Source organism: Elephantulus edwardii, unplaced genomic scaffold, assembly GCF_000299155.1.
Source record: "Elephantulus edwardii isolate Elephantulus edwardi_28Jun2011 unplaced genomic scaffold, EleEdw1.0 scaffold00015, whole genome shotgun sequence".
NCBI classification, from domain to species: domain Eukaryota; kingdom Metazoa; phylum Chordata; class Mammalia; order Macroscelidea; family Macroscelididae; genus Elephantulus; species Elephantulus edwardii.
Window position 1 is genome coordinate 19,295,991 of NW_006399765.1, and position 13,693 is coordinate 19,309,683.

A 13,693-nucleotide genomic window follows, 5' to 3' on the forward strand; every position below is an offset into this window, starting at 1 on the left:
AGAGAGAGAGAGAGAGAGAGAGAGAGAGAGAGAGAGAATCTGTGTCTGTCTCAGAGAGCTGGGCAAAGACTTCAGAAGAAATAGCATTTCAGCTGGTTCCAGAAAGGAGAAGGGAAAGAAGCCGCCAGAGCAAGACACACTAAAACGAGAACAAACAAAAGTGTAAGATAAGAACTTATCTTGTGGAAGTGGGCAGAGGCATGAATGGCTGAGAGCCAGGATGCGTGGGATGACAAGGCCGGAAGTGAGCATGGACAGGGAGGTGGGAAGTCAGCCAAGAGGGGCTTTCTTTGCTGGGAAGAGGCCTTTCTGCTGGGGAGTTGGAACCAACTCACAGCTGACCCTCCGGAGGGCAGTAAATCACCCGGAAGAAGATTGCCCACCTTTCTCCTATAGAACAGCTGATGGATTCGAACTGTGTTCCTTTGGGATGACAGCGCAGTTCCTCACCACTATGAGAAGATGGATCCCAGAGGTAGAATCCCCAGTGCTGACAAAGTGCCCTTTTCAGTAGAAGCCAGGAGGTGGAGGTTAGCACCTCCTCCTCTCCCTTATTCCTGCACCTGAACCGCCTGGTCTTTTGGTCCACCAAAAAATTCAGACCTGGGAGTGTCCTCACCCCAACCACCATCGAGGTCAAGGTCTTTAGGGTTCATTGGCGGAAATCTGAAGCTCAAGAGCACTCTGTCCATCAGAGGCCGAGGATGGATGAGGACCCAGGTGTTCTATGCTACAAAGGGGCCTTGTTAGCATGGGAATCAACAATCCCTGGGGATATGTAGGCACTGGTGTGTATGTGTTTGGGAGTGGGTACGTGTGTCTCTGTGGGTGTGTTTCTGCAATCTCTCTCTTTCTCACCCCCACCCCCCACTGCCACCCCTCCAAGCACTGAGCAGGAGTTGGGATAGAACAGGATCTGGATGGAGATGGATGGGTGGGTGGGGTGCTGGGGCGCACTGTCCAAGCCAGGGAATTTCCCTTGGAAAGCGAAACTCTGAGCTGGGAAACTCTTTCCTTGAAATGTCTCTCTGGTTCTCCTCTCCCGGTCCCAGCTGTGGCCTTTCCGTTATCTGGGCGAGGAGAACTTCTTCCAGCCTCTCCATCCGCGGTGGGGACGCTTTCGGTTCTGCTAGGATTCCCCGACACAGCTGGGAAGAACCCCGAGGGCCCCCAGCCCCATGGGGCGCTCTCTCAGGGATGAGGAGCGAGGGGTCTCCCCTAGACAGCTTCCTAGTGCGTCTCTAAACTCCGGGGCGAAGTGAAACATCTGGGAAGGTCTTGGGGAAACTCCTTCAGGGGGGTGTACCCACCCCTGTCCTGGCATCTAGGCGGCGGCGATTGGTCCCGGGAGACCCTGCCCTTTTCCTGGGCGGCGCCGAGAGGGGGCCAAGTGGTTCCTGGACGCTGTGTTAGGCGCAGTCCGTGTCCCGCTGCGCCATGGTTCGTCTGCCTTTACAGTGTCTTGTCTGGGGCTGCTTGTTGACCGCTGTGAGTTGAATTTCTGCCTCATCAGGGAACTTTGGGATTAAGGGGCCTGGAGTGGGAAGGGAAGAGTAATAGAGTCTCGGGAGAGTGGCCTTCCTGGCTTATTTTGGGGGCATTGGAGGGTGGAAGCTGGACATAGTGCCCCAGGTGCTGGAGTCCCAGGTGGCGCATGCCTAGGGAGGGCACTTCAGGTACAGGTGTGTCCACGTAGACGGCGCAGCCTGGGTGGGGTGTAAATTGAACTGCAGGCTGGGCTCTGTCTGGGTTTGCGTCCGAGGCTGGCCCCGCCGTCTGGTGTGTGTGTGGGGCGCACTCTGGTGATGGATGGCCTAGCGGGAAAGAGGGTTAGCCTAGGGAAGGGGCGGGCCTGGAGGCTTCCTGCACTTTCCTGTCCCTTCACTGTGTGGGCAGTGGCTGGTGTCTGAGAGTTTATCATCTCTCTTCCAGCTGGGGCTCCCTCCATGCGGGGCATCTTGTGGGAACAAAGGATGAGGGCGGAGCCCCGGGTCCTGCCCCCCTACTCCAGTTAGTCCTGTGTGTATCCCCACCTGCTACATTCAGGATGGCCTACAGGATGGCTGGGGGGACTGGGACAGCCCGTGGCACCCTCCAGGGCGCTCAGGCCAGCTGAGGGGAGAATCAGGTGCCCCTTCTTCAGGCAGCCCGAAGTGCTCAGAGCCGACCAAGCGTGTCTCCGGGATTTTCAGAGGCTGAAGTTTGACTCACTTTTTACTTTAATATATTTTTGTCGTTCCTCATTCTGGAGGCTGGGAATCCCCCAAAACCTCGGTCTTCTCAGCCTGCTTCTCTGCCCCCTCCCTGAATTCCAGGGGCCTGTGGATTCTGTCATGAGGTCTGCAGACTGACCGGTGTTGTGAGAGGGTGGACAGTAGGGGGTGGGCGGCTGCCCGAGTGTGGGCCTTTCATTTTCACTCTGAGCAAGGAGGCTTTTAAGGGAAAAGGCAAGAGGGAGGAGTAGCCAGGGGAGATGGGGTGAAGAGGGGTCTGGGCTTCTAAGAACCCTCATTCCCCCCACTTTGGGCTCCAAATAGAGCGTGGTCTGGGCAACAGAAATAGCAGGGATTATTTATAGAGGACTTCTTGTGTTTCAGTCTCTGAGCTAAACGCTTTACATGATTTCTTGTTCTGATTCTCCCTAACTGCCTCATTTTACAGATGAAGAAACTGAGGCCCAGAAAGGGGAAATATCTTGCTTACAGTCTCATAACTGGGAAACGGTGGAACCTGGATGTGACGCACACTGTCCTGGTCCTTGAGTCTGCTTCTGAGACTCCAAGAGCTGGTCCCCTGCTCCTTTGTCACAGAGGGGTGGGACCTGGGGGATCTGACTTTCTCATGCATCTGAGGCTGGCACCCAGGCCTGCTGTGGCTCTGCAGGTGCGAGGGGAAGGGTCAGGAGGGAGAATGTTCACAAGGTGGTACTTTGGGGTGTGCTGAAGGGGCAGGCGGCCTCCTTGACTTCCTTCCCCATTTGGGGTAAGAGGCCCCTCTGGAAGTGATTTGCTCAGAGGCCCATGCTGAACGTTGTTCAGGTTTTGGATGCCCAGTCTGTTCGCCTGGTGCTGGGCGTGATCAGCTACCACCTGCTGAACAGCTTGGACCATCCTCAGGTGGCACAAATGGTCTCTCAATTGCTAATTGAAAGGTTGGTGGTTCAAACTCACCCAGAGGTGCCTTGCAGGAAAGGCCTGGTGATACGCTTCTGAAAAGTCATAGACTAGATCTTTTGGGGTGCAGTTCTGTTCTGCAACACATGGGGGTGCCATGAATTGGAAATCACTCGTGAACAACTGATTTGGTTTTGGTATGTTCTGGATACTGTGCCGGGGCACGTACATGTGTTGTTTCTAATCGACAGCCCAGTTTGCAGAGAAGATATTATTATCCCCATTCTATTTTTTATTATTTTTTTTTGTGTGTGTGTGTACCGTCAAATCAGATCTGACTAGTACAGGAGGAGATGCTCTGCTAGATTCGAACCACTAACCTCTGGGATTGCAGTGCAGCTTCTTGCCACTAGGCCACCAGAGCTCACCTATTCCCATCTAGAGATGGAAAAACTGAGGCTAAGAAGAACAAAATGACTAGTCAGTGTTCTAGGGTTGGGACAAGAGTCTAAAACTGTCTGACTCTCAAACTGAGACTCTTTTCATTAGTTTTTCCCATAATGTGATCTCATCTTACAGAGGACATGGAGATAAAGCTAAGTAACCTAGACTCACTTTACAGTTGTTAAATCTCATCCCTTCAAGAGGAACATCTCAGGAGCTGTTGTTCTTGTTAGGTGCCGTCGAGTTGAGTACGACTCATAATGACCCTGTGAACAGCAGACCAGAAACCTGTCCTCTCCTGTGCCATCTTCACATTTCCTGACACACAAGAGCCCACTGTGGCAGTCACGTGTCAATCCACCTGGTTGAGGGTCTTCCTCTCTTTTGCTGACCCTCCACCCTTCCCAGCATCATGTCCCTCTCCAAGTAATAACCCCTCCTAGCTACATGCCCGAAGTATGTAAGGCGAAGCCTCATCATCCTCGCCCCTGAAGAGCACTCCAGCTGGACCCTCTCCAAGGCATGTTTGGTTGATCTTTTGGCCGTCCATGGGATGTTCAGCACTCTTCTCCAAACAGCTCAAAGGCATCAATTATTCTTCTGTCATCTGTATTCATTGTCCAGCTCTCAAATGCAAAGCGAGTGACTGGAAAGACCATGGCCTGCATCAGATGCACCTTAGTCCTCAAACTGATATCATTACTCCTCAATAATTTGGAGAGGTCCCTAACTGCAGACTTTCCTAGTGTGATCCATCTCCATGATTGCTGGCACCAAAGGTCACAGGAGCTAGAATAGAGTTAATGCCTCTCAAGCACTTTCTTTTTTTTTTTTTAATAATTTTTTAAATTTTATTTTATTATTTTTGTGTGAGTGTACCGTCAAATCAGATCTGACTGGTACAGGAGGAGATTGTCCCTCCTTCCCCGGCAGAGCATCTGGTGGATTCGAACAGTGCACCTCTGGGATTGTAGTTGCAGCTCCTTGCCATTAGACCACCAGAGCTCCCCTCTCAAGCACTTTCTAATCCCCCTCTTCAAATAAAAGTCAAGAGCAGGCCTCCAGGTGGAGCCAACAGAGTGACCATGTGGAGTTTATTAGCATGGTTTTGTTTCTGTGGAATCTCCTTATTTACTGGTGTTGTGGTTTGGGTGAGAGTTTACAGAGCGGATCAGTTTTCCACTTGACAATTCATATGTGCTTTGTTTTGTGACGTTGACACTTTAACAGCACTCTTCCCAGGCCCCCCCACCCTGTGTTTACTGTTTCTTTCCCCCTTCTCTTATGCCTTCTTGGCTTCTGAGCTTTACTCCTGGACAAATGCTGACCTTTTGATTGCAGGTGGTTGATTGTTCTAATGAAAACATATTTCCTTGGTGTTATTGTTCACCTACCTGTTCAGCTGAGAATGGTGCTGGGATGGGGGTCGGGTGAGTTCAGTTCTAAATCTGAAGTGTCTAAGGACCATAGTTTTGAGGATTCTGCCAGTTTCTCCAAGACCAGCGAGCCTGACCTTTTTATGATTTCGAGTTTCGTTCCACAGTCTCTTCCCCCAACTCTATCCAGGATCCGCTATTGTGATTCCTTTGAGGGTGGTCAGCAGTGGTAGGTGGGCATTATCTAGCTTTTCTAGTTTCAGGATCATAGAAGCTGTGGCCCGCATGGCCTAGTAGTCTCTTGGACTGTTTTGTGGAATTTGTTTCTAAGATTGTTTTTTATTTATGAGACATGATAAAGGTTCCATTTCGTGGTAACGCTATATGGTTTTCTTTACAAAGAAATGCATTTAAGCTAACAAGAAGACATTTTAAGGGCATGGGTCGTACCTGGATGTAGAGAAAACAGTGCAGATGAGACCCAGGTTGACAGAGGGAGCACTGGAATATGAGTTGTCATCCAGATATTCTTGCTGTGTGGCTCCAAGCAAGTGTCCCAGCCTCTCTGGTCCTCCATCTCACCACTTGAAAAAGGAGAATTGAATTTTATTCTTATACGTTCACTGTGCCGTCCTAGCTGTTTCATTAAGGAGAGCCCTGGTGAGCAAAGGATGAGGCATTGGAGAGGGGAAACATGATGGGGTTTGGAGGAGGGGGAGCAGAAGAATAGGAGGAAAAGGCCAGAGGCTAAATATAGCTGCAGCCAGGGCTGGAACCAGCTGAAGCCAGCCAGCCTCTGGACCCCAGGGGAGGTGCTCAATGCTACATCATTTTAGATCTTTGAGAAAAGGAAAAAGCCAGGAAGTCAGGCCAGTGGGAGGGTCTGACTAGTTCTGAGAATATGGTAAAAGTTCCCGCTCTATAAAATATCCCAATGGTTCCCTGGGTGTCCTTGAGTTAACAAAACAAGCACACCAAGTACCACGCAGGCGCATTTCCTGCTTTGGACTCTGGTTTCACTTCCAGCCTGTCCCCACCACCTTTCATCTTCTTTCCTGTGGAGGCAGCGGTTTCCAGATTTCTTCACTCTGTTCAATTCTGCTTTTAGGTCCATCCTGAGCCTCCATGCAGACCAGAGCAGTACCAAGTAAACGGTCGATGCTGTGACTTGTGCCCTCCAGGTGAGAGCTCACCTCAGTCCCTTGAGGAGGCCCCTTCTTGTTTTCCTGGCGGGCACGAACCCATGTGCCTTCTGTAGACTCAGATCTGAAGGTAGCCCTTGGGATTGCCCAGCTCTGCCCAGCTCTCAGAATGTTCTTTACCAGATAGACTTACGCCTACCCAAGACCAGGGCTCTTACCTCTTCCGTGTGCCCTTTTGGATGATGGAGAGTGGGGTGGTCCACGCAGGACTTTCCTCTCCGTGCCCCTTGCTCTAATACCTACCCTCATCGCTTGTGAGAAGTGTGTGACTTTAAGCTGACCCGGCTGCCTCATTTCCTCATGTTTTCCAGGAAAGAAATTGGTAAATGATTGTGCAGAGAACATCGACACTGAGTGCCAGTCTTGCCGGGAGGGCGAATTCCTGAGCAGCCTCAACAGAGCAAGACGCTGTCACCCCCACAAATACTGTGACCCCAGTGCGTGGGCTGCTGGTGGTCGGGGTGGGGGTAGGGGAGAGTGGTGCTTGGGAGCAGGGCTGATATTCCGGCTCATGGCCTGACAATGCAGCTGTCCTATGTTTTGAGTCGGCAGGATCTGGGTTAATTGGTGGCTAAATAATTTTAAAAGGCTAGAAGCATGGCCCAGAGAGGGGTTCCCATTCTTCCTGTCCACCTCTGCCCAGACCTAGGGCTCAAGGTCCAGAAGGAGGGCACAGTGGACACAGATACCACCTGTGTCTGTGAGGAAGGTTGGCACTGTGCCAGCGATGCCTGCGAGAGATGCATCCAGCATAGACTCTGCCACCCTGGCTTTGGGGTCCAGGAGCTTGGTAAGCGACCTGTCTGGGCATTGGGCTCTGGAGGCAGGAGAGGAGCCTGGGGCCACAGGGCAGAGGGTGTCTAGTGAGCGCTCAGGCACCGGGGTGGAGGGGTTGGAACCTCCAGCCTCAGTTGGTATAGTATCTGAGACAATGGGGCCTCTTCCCTTCCTTGGGAAGTCAATGGGGAGGACAGAGGAGGAGTGGGAGGAGGAGTGCTCAGGGCAGGGCCACTTCCTGCTCACCTGTCACTGATCCCTCGAGAGCTGGCTTGGTGATCTGTGAGGATTCTTGTCCCCTACCTCAGGCACAGGCGTTTCTGATACCGTCTGCGAACCATGCCCAATCGGCCATTTCTCCAACGTGTCATCTGCTTTGGAAAAGTGTCACCCTTGGACAAGGTATGAGGCCTCATCCGCTCCCTTGTCCTGCCCTACAAGAGACGTGGGTCCTCTGGCCTTCAACCTTTTGCTCCCTGATGTCCACATACACGTGTGGAACACACACAGATGGACCGCACGCCCACCGAGCGGTCATTCTCCATCCTTTGTCTTGCCTCTTCTCTTACGTAATAGACACTGGTGGTCTCTCTCATCTCTGGGAGGCTCCCTCTTATCATAGTCTCTTTCTTGGCTTTTTTCCCACCTTACTTTCTCTTCCTCTTGCTCCTTCCCATTAACTGATCTTTCTAGGCTTTTGCTCTCGGTTTTCCTCTCTAATCCCATTGTCCACCCTCTCTGAACCTCCTCGCCCACATCCGTGACTTCAGCTGCCCCTTCCTTCTGATGACTGTCGTCTGGATCTCCTGTCCAGTGTTTTCTCCTGCGTGTCAGACTCTTCCATCCGACTACTGAGTGCCCATCCCCACCTGGATGACCACAGCCAGCTCCAGCTCTGGTGTCCAAAATAGACCCATCGCTCCCTCCTCTCACCGCCGTGCCTCCAGGCGGCTACCCAGCTGTCCCCCGTCTAACCTCCAACCCCAAATCAGTTGCCACGTCCTAGCCCATTGGCTTTCTTCATGCTCAGGGCATTGTGTGTGCTCATTATCTCCACTGACACTGGGTTACTTCGAGCCTTTATCACCGTGAGGCCCCAGCCTCTGCCCTCCACTCTCTCCCCTTCAGCTGACCCTCCATCCTGTTGCCAAAGTGAGCTTTCTAAAACTCATTTCAGGTCACTGCTATTTAAAATGCTTCATGGCTTCCGTTGCCTTCAGCATGAGACCCAAGCTCCTTGGGCTGGCGTCCGAGGCCACAGCTGACTCTCTGGGATCTGTCGCCTGACGTCTTCTTCACGTCATGCTGCCTCACGCCGCTTGCAACCCTCTGAACACACTGTTCATTCTCCTGACTCACACACTTCCTCCCGGAATACCCTTAAGCCATCCCCCCATTAACTTTTTTTTAACATTTCATTTAAAAACAATATAACTCAGATAAAACTTACACATAAGACAATAGGCACAAACTGACCAACATGGATATATCACTTTCTCACTCTAGTCCCCCAGCCACCAAATACCCTTCCCAAGGGCAGCCTCTGGTATTAGTTCTCTGCCTGCCCTTTCAGACATTCTGTACACACACACACACACACACACACACACACACACACACACACACACATTGTCTCGCCTTTTATTTTTCCCATAAATAACAACATACCATACATATTTGTTTACTCTCTGCCTTTCCTCAGTAGCCTGAAAACTCCTTAAGTGTGAAAATGGACTATCTTAGGTATCCGGTGCTGCTATAACAGAAATACCACAAGTGGGTGGCTTTAATAAACAGAAATTTATTTTCTCACAGTTGAGGGGAGTGGAAGGGACCTTCAGGATGCCGGCTGCAGGGGGAAGGCCATCCGTCTCATTAGGCTCCAGGGGAATGTCCTTGGTTCTTATGTCCTCGCTGTCTTCATGTGAAGTGGCCTCCCTCTTACCCCACCTCCACTTGCCTTTCTATGTCTAATCTGCTTTTATATCTCAAGGGAGATTAATTTAAAACATACCCTACACTAATACCACCTGATTATCACAATAAAGAAAACCTGTTCTCAGATAGGATTATCACCACAGGATTAAGGGCTAGGATTTACAATGTATATTTTGGGGAGGGGGACACCATTTAAAATATAACAGCCTCCCCCCACCAAACGGAGGCATCCCCGAAGCCTAGCACAGTACCTGACACATAGCAAGTGCTCAGGTAATATTTACTGAGAATGTTGATTGATAACTCTCGGTACCTGTAGTATCACAGGATCAGAACCGAGTGACAATCTGTAATTTGGTAAATGTGGGGCCCAGGGGAATGCCAGGCTTTGAGGTTTCTCTTTCTCCCACGTTTAGATGGATATTCTATATGTTGTCCTTCTCCACCTACTTCTCCTGGGACCACCTTGGACCAGGACTTCATCATCTCTTCTCTGGGCCTCTTGCAATTACCTCTGACTGGCCACTCTGCTTGTAGTCGCTCCTTCTTGGGGTTTTGTGGCCAATGGAAGCTTTAAAAAACATCTCTCATTCGGCTTCAAGTCACCTGGTTGGGTGCTGACTCCAGCTGTAACATCTGTGCTTGGGTCATCAGTGACCTGATTCAAAAGACCCAGTTTCCCATAGTTCCAAAAGCTGTTCTGCATAAAACCACCTGATTTCTTGCCTACTGTGCTGTAGTTATGCTAAACCTCACAGCTCACTCAAAAGTATTTCTCGTTACACTTCCACTTACTATCATCAAGTCAGAACCGATTCATAGCTGACCCTCCAGCAGATTTTTTGAGGCTGTAAATTGCATGGGAGGAGATTGCCTGTCTTTCTCCATTGGAGCCACTGATGGATTCGAACCATTTGCCTTTGGGTTGGCAGCACAACTCCTTACTCTCTAGACCACCAGAATTCCTTAAATTAATGGTTTTCCACTGAGGGCAGTTCTGCTTCCAGGAGACGTTTGACAATATCTTGTGTCATTTTGGTTGTCACACTGGGAGAGGGAGTGCTGCTGGAATCTAGTGGGAAGAGGCCAGGGGTGGCTGGCTCCCTGCGAGGCACAGACAGCTAGCTCTTCCATGGCAAAAACTGCTCCAGCCCCACATGCCCCCGGTACTGAGGCTGAGGACAGCTGCCTTCAGCTGAACCTAACCCCACTCCATCCCAGTCATTGTTTTCTCTGAATGGTTCTTACTTCATTTTCACCAGCATCACAATGCTTGGTAAACCTCGCACACTCTCCTAGTATTATTCTTTCAAAAGTTCACATGCTTTCTTCACTTCTCTTGTGAGTCCTGGAAAACTCTATCCTCCCCCCACCAACAAACGAATGGATAGAGAAGCTTTGGTATATTCACACAATGGAATACTATGCAGCATTGAAAAACAAGGAACTCATGAAATATTATGCAAAATAGATGACCCTGGAGGACATTATGCTGAGTGAAATATCTCAGTCACAAAAGGACAAATATTGCATAGAATCACTGTTGTAAAATGGGACTGACATCAGGGTTGAGGGAAGACGGAAAAGGAGGGGAGGAATGATGTTTACGGTATTGAAACAGATGAGGGAGAGAACTGTTTAAAAGGGATATATGATTGGGTATTATTGTCATGACAGGAGTCCAGTGAAGGCTGCATAGTGGAGTGGACTTGAGGGGAGGGATTATATAACAATGAAAGAGTTTTTCTTTCTTTTCAAGGAGAAGAGTGAATTGGGGGGAGGGGATGGGGAAGGAGAAAAGTGCAACAGTGAATGACTGGAAACCCTAAGTCTCTGTAAACTTTCATTAAAATTAATTTTAAAAAAGGAAACAATTTAAAAAATATTAAAACATCTGTCGTACCTATAGGAACTTGCATAGGATGCTGCGTGAAATACGTGCCATTTGAACCCAAACTTGTGGATTGTTTGATGGTCTCCCTCTGGGGAGGGTTTGGAAACCCTGTGGTTAGAAACACTGTACCTTTTTCTCTCATGTGTGCACGCCTGTACTCACGCATGTCTTTGTATGCAGCTGCAGTTCCAAAGACCTGGTAGAATTGAGAGCTGGGACAAACATGACAGATGCCATCTGTGGTGAGTCCTGGAGAATGGGCCCTTGCAGCTGGCCGAGAAGGAAGGGAGCAGAAGGGACAGGGGAGACTGAGGCACAGAGGAACCCTGAGGTGCAGAGAAATACCAAGTGGGAAGAAGGAGAGGTGAGAGAAGGAGGCTCTTTGGGGTTGTGTGATTCCAGTTTTGCCCTTTGTCTGCAGGAACCTGGGCACGTTAGTGCCTCTCTGAGCCTCCGTTTCTTCCTCTGCAAAGTGAGATGCTATTAGCAACTTTCTCAGCAAATTGTTGTAAATGCTGCCACAAATACTTTGCTACCTCCTTGCACGTTAAGTACCAGCTCGTTGATGTTGGCCGTTCTCAGTGCCTCAGCTTTAATAGTAGAATGAAGAGATTGGCCTACAGGACAGTCCACCAACTCAAGTAACTACAGAGACAAAGCTGGTCATGTTAAGGAGCAGGAAAAGTCCAGAATAAGAAAAGCACATCCCTTTCCTTTCGCTCGTTCTTAAAATTAAATTTCCTGTTGACACTTGCATTGGACACGATACTTAAAGGAGTGCCAAAAACACAGTAGTTGAGGGGTATTTTACCAACTTTCTTTTAAAAATAATAATTCCCACGAGCAACAAAATATAAAAAATTTTAAAAGGAGCCGTGCACTCATGTTACCCTGCCTTACACGTCTCATGTTAATCCTAGCCCTGCTTTAAAGAAAACTTTCTTTAGAAAAACAAGCAGCTGACCTGTGGACTATAGTTTGCTGGGTTTTGAAAATATTGCACTGAAACATTCTTTAACATGACTGCTGGGCTTGGCGGTTCCCCTTTAAATTTTATGCCAAGAAGGGTTCCTGACTTTCCTCACTGTATTTCTGCCTTTTTCATTTTCTCGTTTAGAATGGGAACTTATAGACAAGGAATAATTAATTCACTTTCCCTCTAATCATTTAGTAACCAGAACAGCAATGCAGGCATAAAAGATGTTAGACCTCAGCATGGGTAGAGATTAGGGAGTAGTGAGGAGTGCGGTAAACAGATTCAGGGAGCTACCGCAACTCCATTCACAGGGGCCAGAGACCTGAGCTTCCAAATTTATAAAAGAAACCAAATGCCTAGATTTTTTTTTAATTTTTAAAATCTGGAATCTCCCAATTTTACAATGTTAGCAAATATTTTTTTTTAATTGTGCTGATCACATTAAAGGCATCTGCTGCCACATTTCGTCGCATGCCACCTGTTTGAAACCTCTGATGCAGATGAGCACAGTCAAGGAAGTGTTTTAAGAATGGCAAGGGACAGATGCTTGGGGCACCAGCCCAGGGAGGGGAGCAACTGTGAGTGGGTGGCTGGGGCCACTGCTGAAATCTTGCTCTCTCCAGGTTCCTGGCCTCGGTCCAGAGCTCTGGTGGCGATCCCCATCACCACAGCAGTCCTGTTTGCTGTCCTCTTTCTGTCTGTCTTTATCAGTAAGTTCTCGGTGGGAAGCACTGGGTGATGGGGATGGGGAAGGTACAAGCCGAATTGGCCACCTGTTTCTGAGCACCTCATCCTGTTTTGTTTTTTTTTCTTGTAGGTAAGGTGGTCAAGAAGCCACCCAATAAGGTAAGCCCCCGTCCCATCCCCTCACTGGGGAGCTGGGGCAGAGTTTTCACCAACTGCAAAGATTGACATGTCATTACCTGCATAGCCACAGACGTGGTTCGGTGTCTGTCCTTGTGGCCAGGGGGCTGCAGAATGGACTGCTTTCATTCCACCCCCGTACGCCAGCCCCACTCATGCCCACTCTCTCCATGCTAGCCATTGTGACGTCCAGAATCCCCAGCCTCACAGAGCTGCTCCAGCCTCCCTGGCGTAGTCTGACCTTTGCCCCCTCCACTCTTTTCTGGCATTAAAAACCCAGCAAGCTCCATCACTGGGGCCTTGGTTTTGGGTCATTGGGTGAGGCTAGATGGAGAAACCCCTCTGAATCCCACTCTGGAAACTTCTTGTCACCTTCACTGTGGCCAGCAGGGGGCAGGAGGCACCCAGAGAATCAGCCTTGGGCTCCGTTTGGGGGAAAAAAGGAAGGGGTTTGGAGAGGGAACTGAGTGGCTTCAGAGGAGAAGGCAGCCGTAACCTCACTCCTTGGCTTTCTCAGGATCTCCTAGATCTGGAGGTAAAGAAGTATCCGGTAGAGATAGATTTTAAAGACAACCCCACCACCAACACAACTGCGCCGGTGCAGGAGACGCTACAAGGATGCCAGCCGGTGGCCCAGGAGGATGGTAAAGAGAGCCGCATCTCGGTGCAGGAGAGACAGTGAGGCCGTGGGTACCAGGAGAGAGGCAGCCTGGACAGTGGGCATCCGCCTGAAGAGCCCAGAGTGGCCACTGCAGCCCGAGGGCACTGCAGCCTGAGGGCACTGCAGCCCGAGGACAGGGGCTGGGATGGTACAGACCCCTCCATCTGAACCCCGAACTCTGAGCCGTGGACTCCTCACTCCAGCCCTGGAGGACAGCCTGACTCCCAGCTGGCTTTTAAGGATGGAAGCAAGGCTCTTTGGATGGGAGGGACACATAGCAATAACCACTGACCTCTCCAGCCCACTGGGGATGTGCCACATCGGCTTCCCTGTGCCTGTGGAGACGTACGTGCAGATGACCACTGAGTGTTGTTTGGGATGTGAAAACCGGAAGCCACTTAACTGCTTATCCATAGGGGGCTGGATAAATAAAATTATAATATATTTG

The 13,693-nt window shown here is 50.0% G+C and overlaps 1 protein-coding gene across 1 annotated transcript; it reads left to right on the top strand.

The window, feature by feature from the left end:
* Positions 1 to 1,437: 1,437 nt before the first annotated feature.
* Positions 1,438 to 13,266, top strand: CD40 (CD40 molecule, TNF receptor superfamily member 5). Its single transcript, XM_006881591.1, has 9 exons — positions 1,438 to 1,488; positions 6,042 to 6,114; positions 6,447 to 6,572; positions 6,779 to 6,925; positions 7,221 to 7,314; positions 10,925 to 10,986; positions 12,344 to 12,430; positions 12,538 to 12,576; positions 13,112 to 13,266. Exons 1-9 carry the CDS (start codon positions 1,438 to 1,440, stop codon positions 13,264 to 13,266), a joined length of 834 nt encoding a protein of 277 aa, XP_006881653.1.
* The last annotated feature ends 427 nt before the right edge of the window (positions 13,267 to 13,693 follow it).

What these genes read in the sequence shown, in the direction of transcription:
- CD40 (XM_006881591.1), top strand. Translation starts at nt 1,438, where the DNA reads ATGGTTCGTCTGCCTTTACAGTGTCTTGTCTGGGGCTGCTTGTTGACC. An exon ending in GGGGCTGCTTGTTGACCGCT is followed by an intron (nt 1,489 to 6,041) that starts GTGAGTTGAATT and finishes TTCTGCTTTTAG; the next exon opens with GTCCATCCTGAGCCTCCATG. An exon ending in CTGTGACTTGTGCCCTCCAG is followed by an intron (nt 6,115 to 6,446) that starts GTGAGAGCTCAC and finishes CATGTTTTCCAG; the next exon opens with GAAAGAAATTGGTAAATGAT.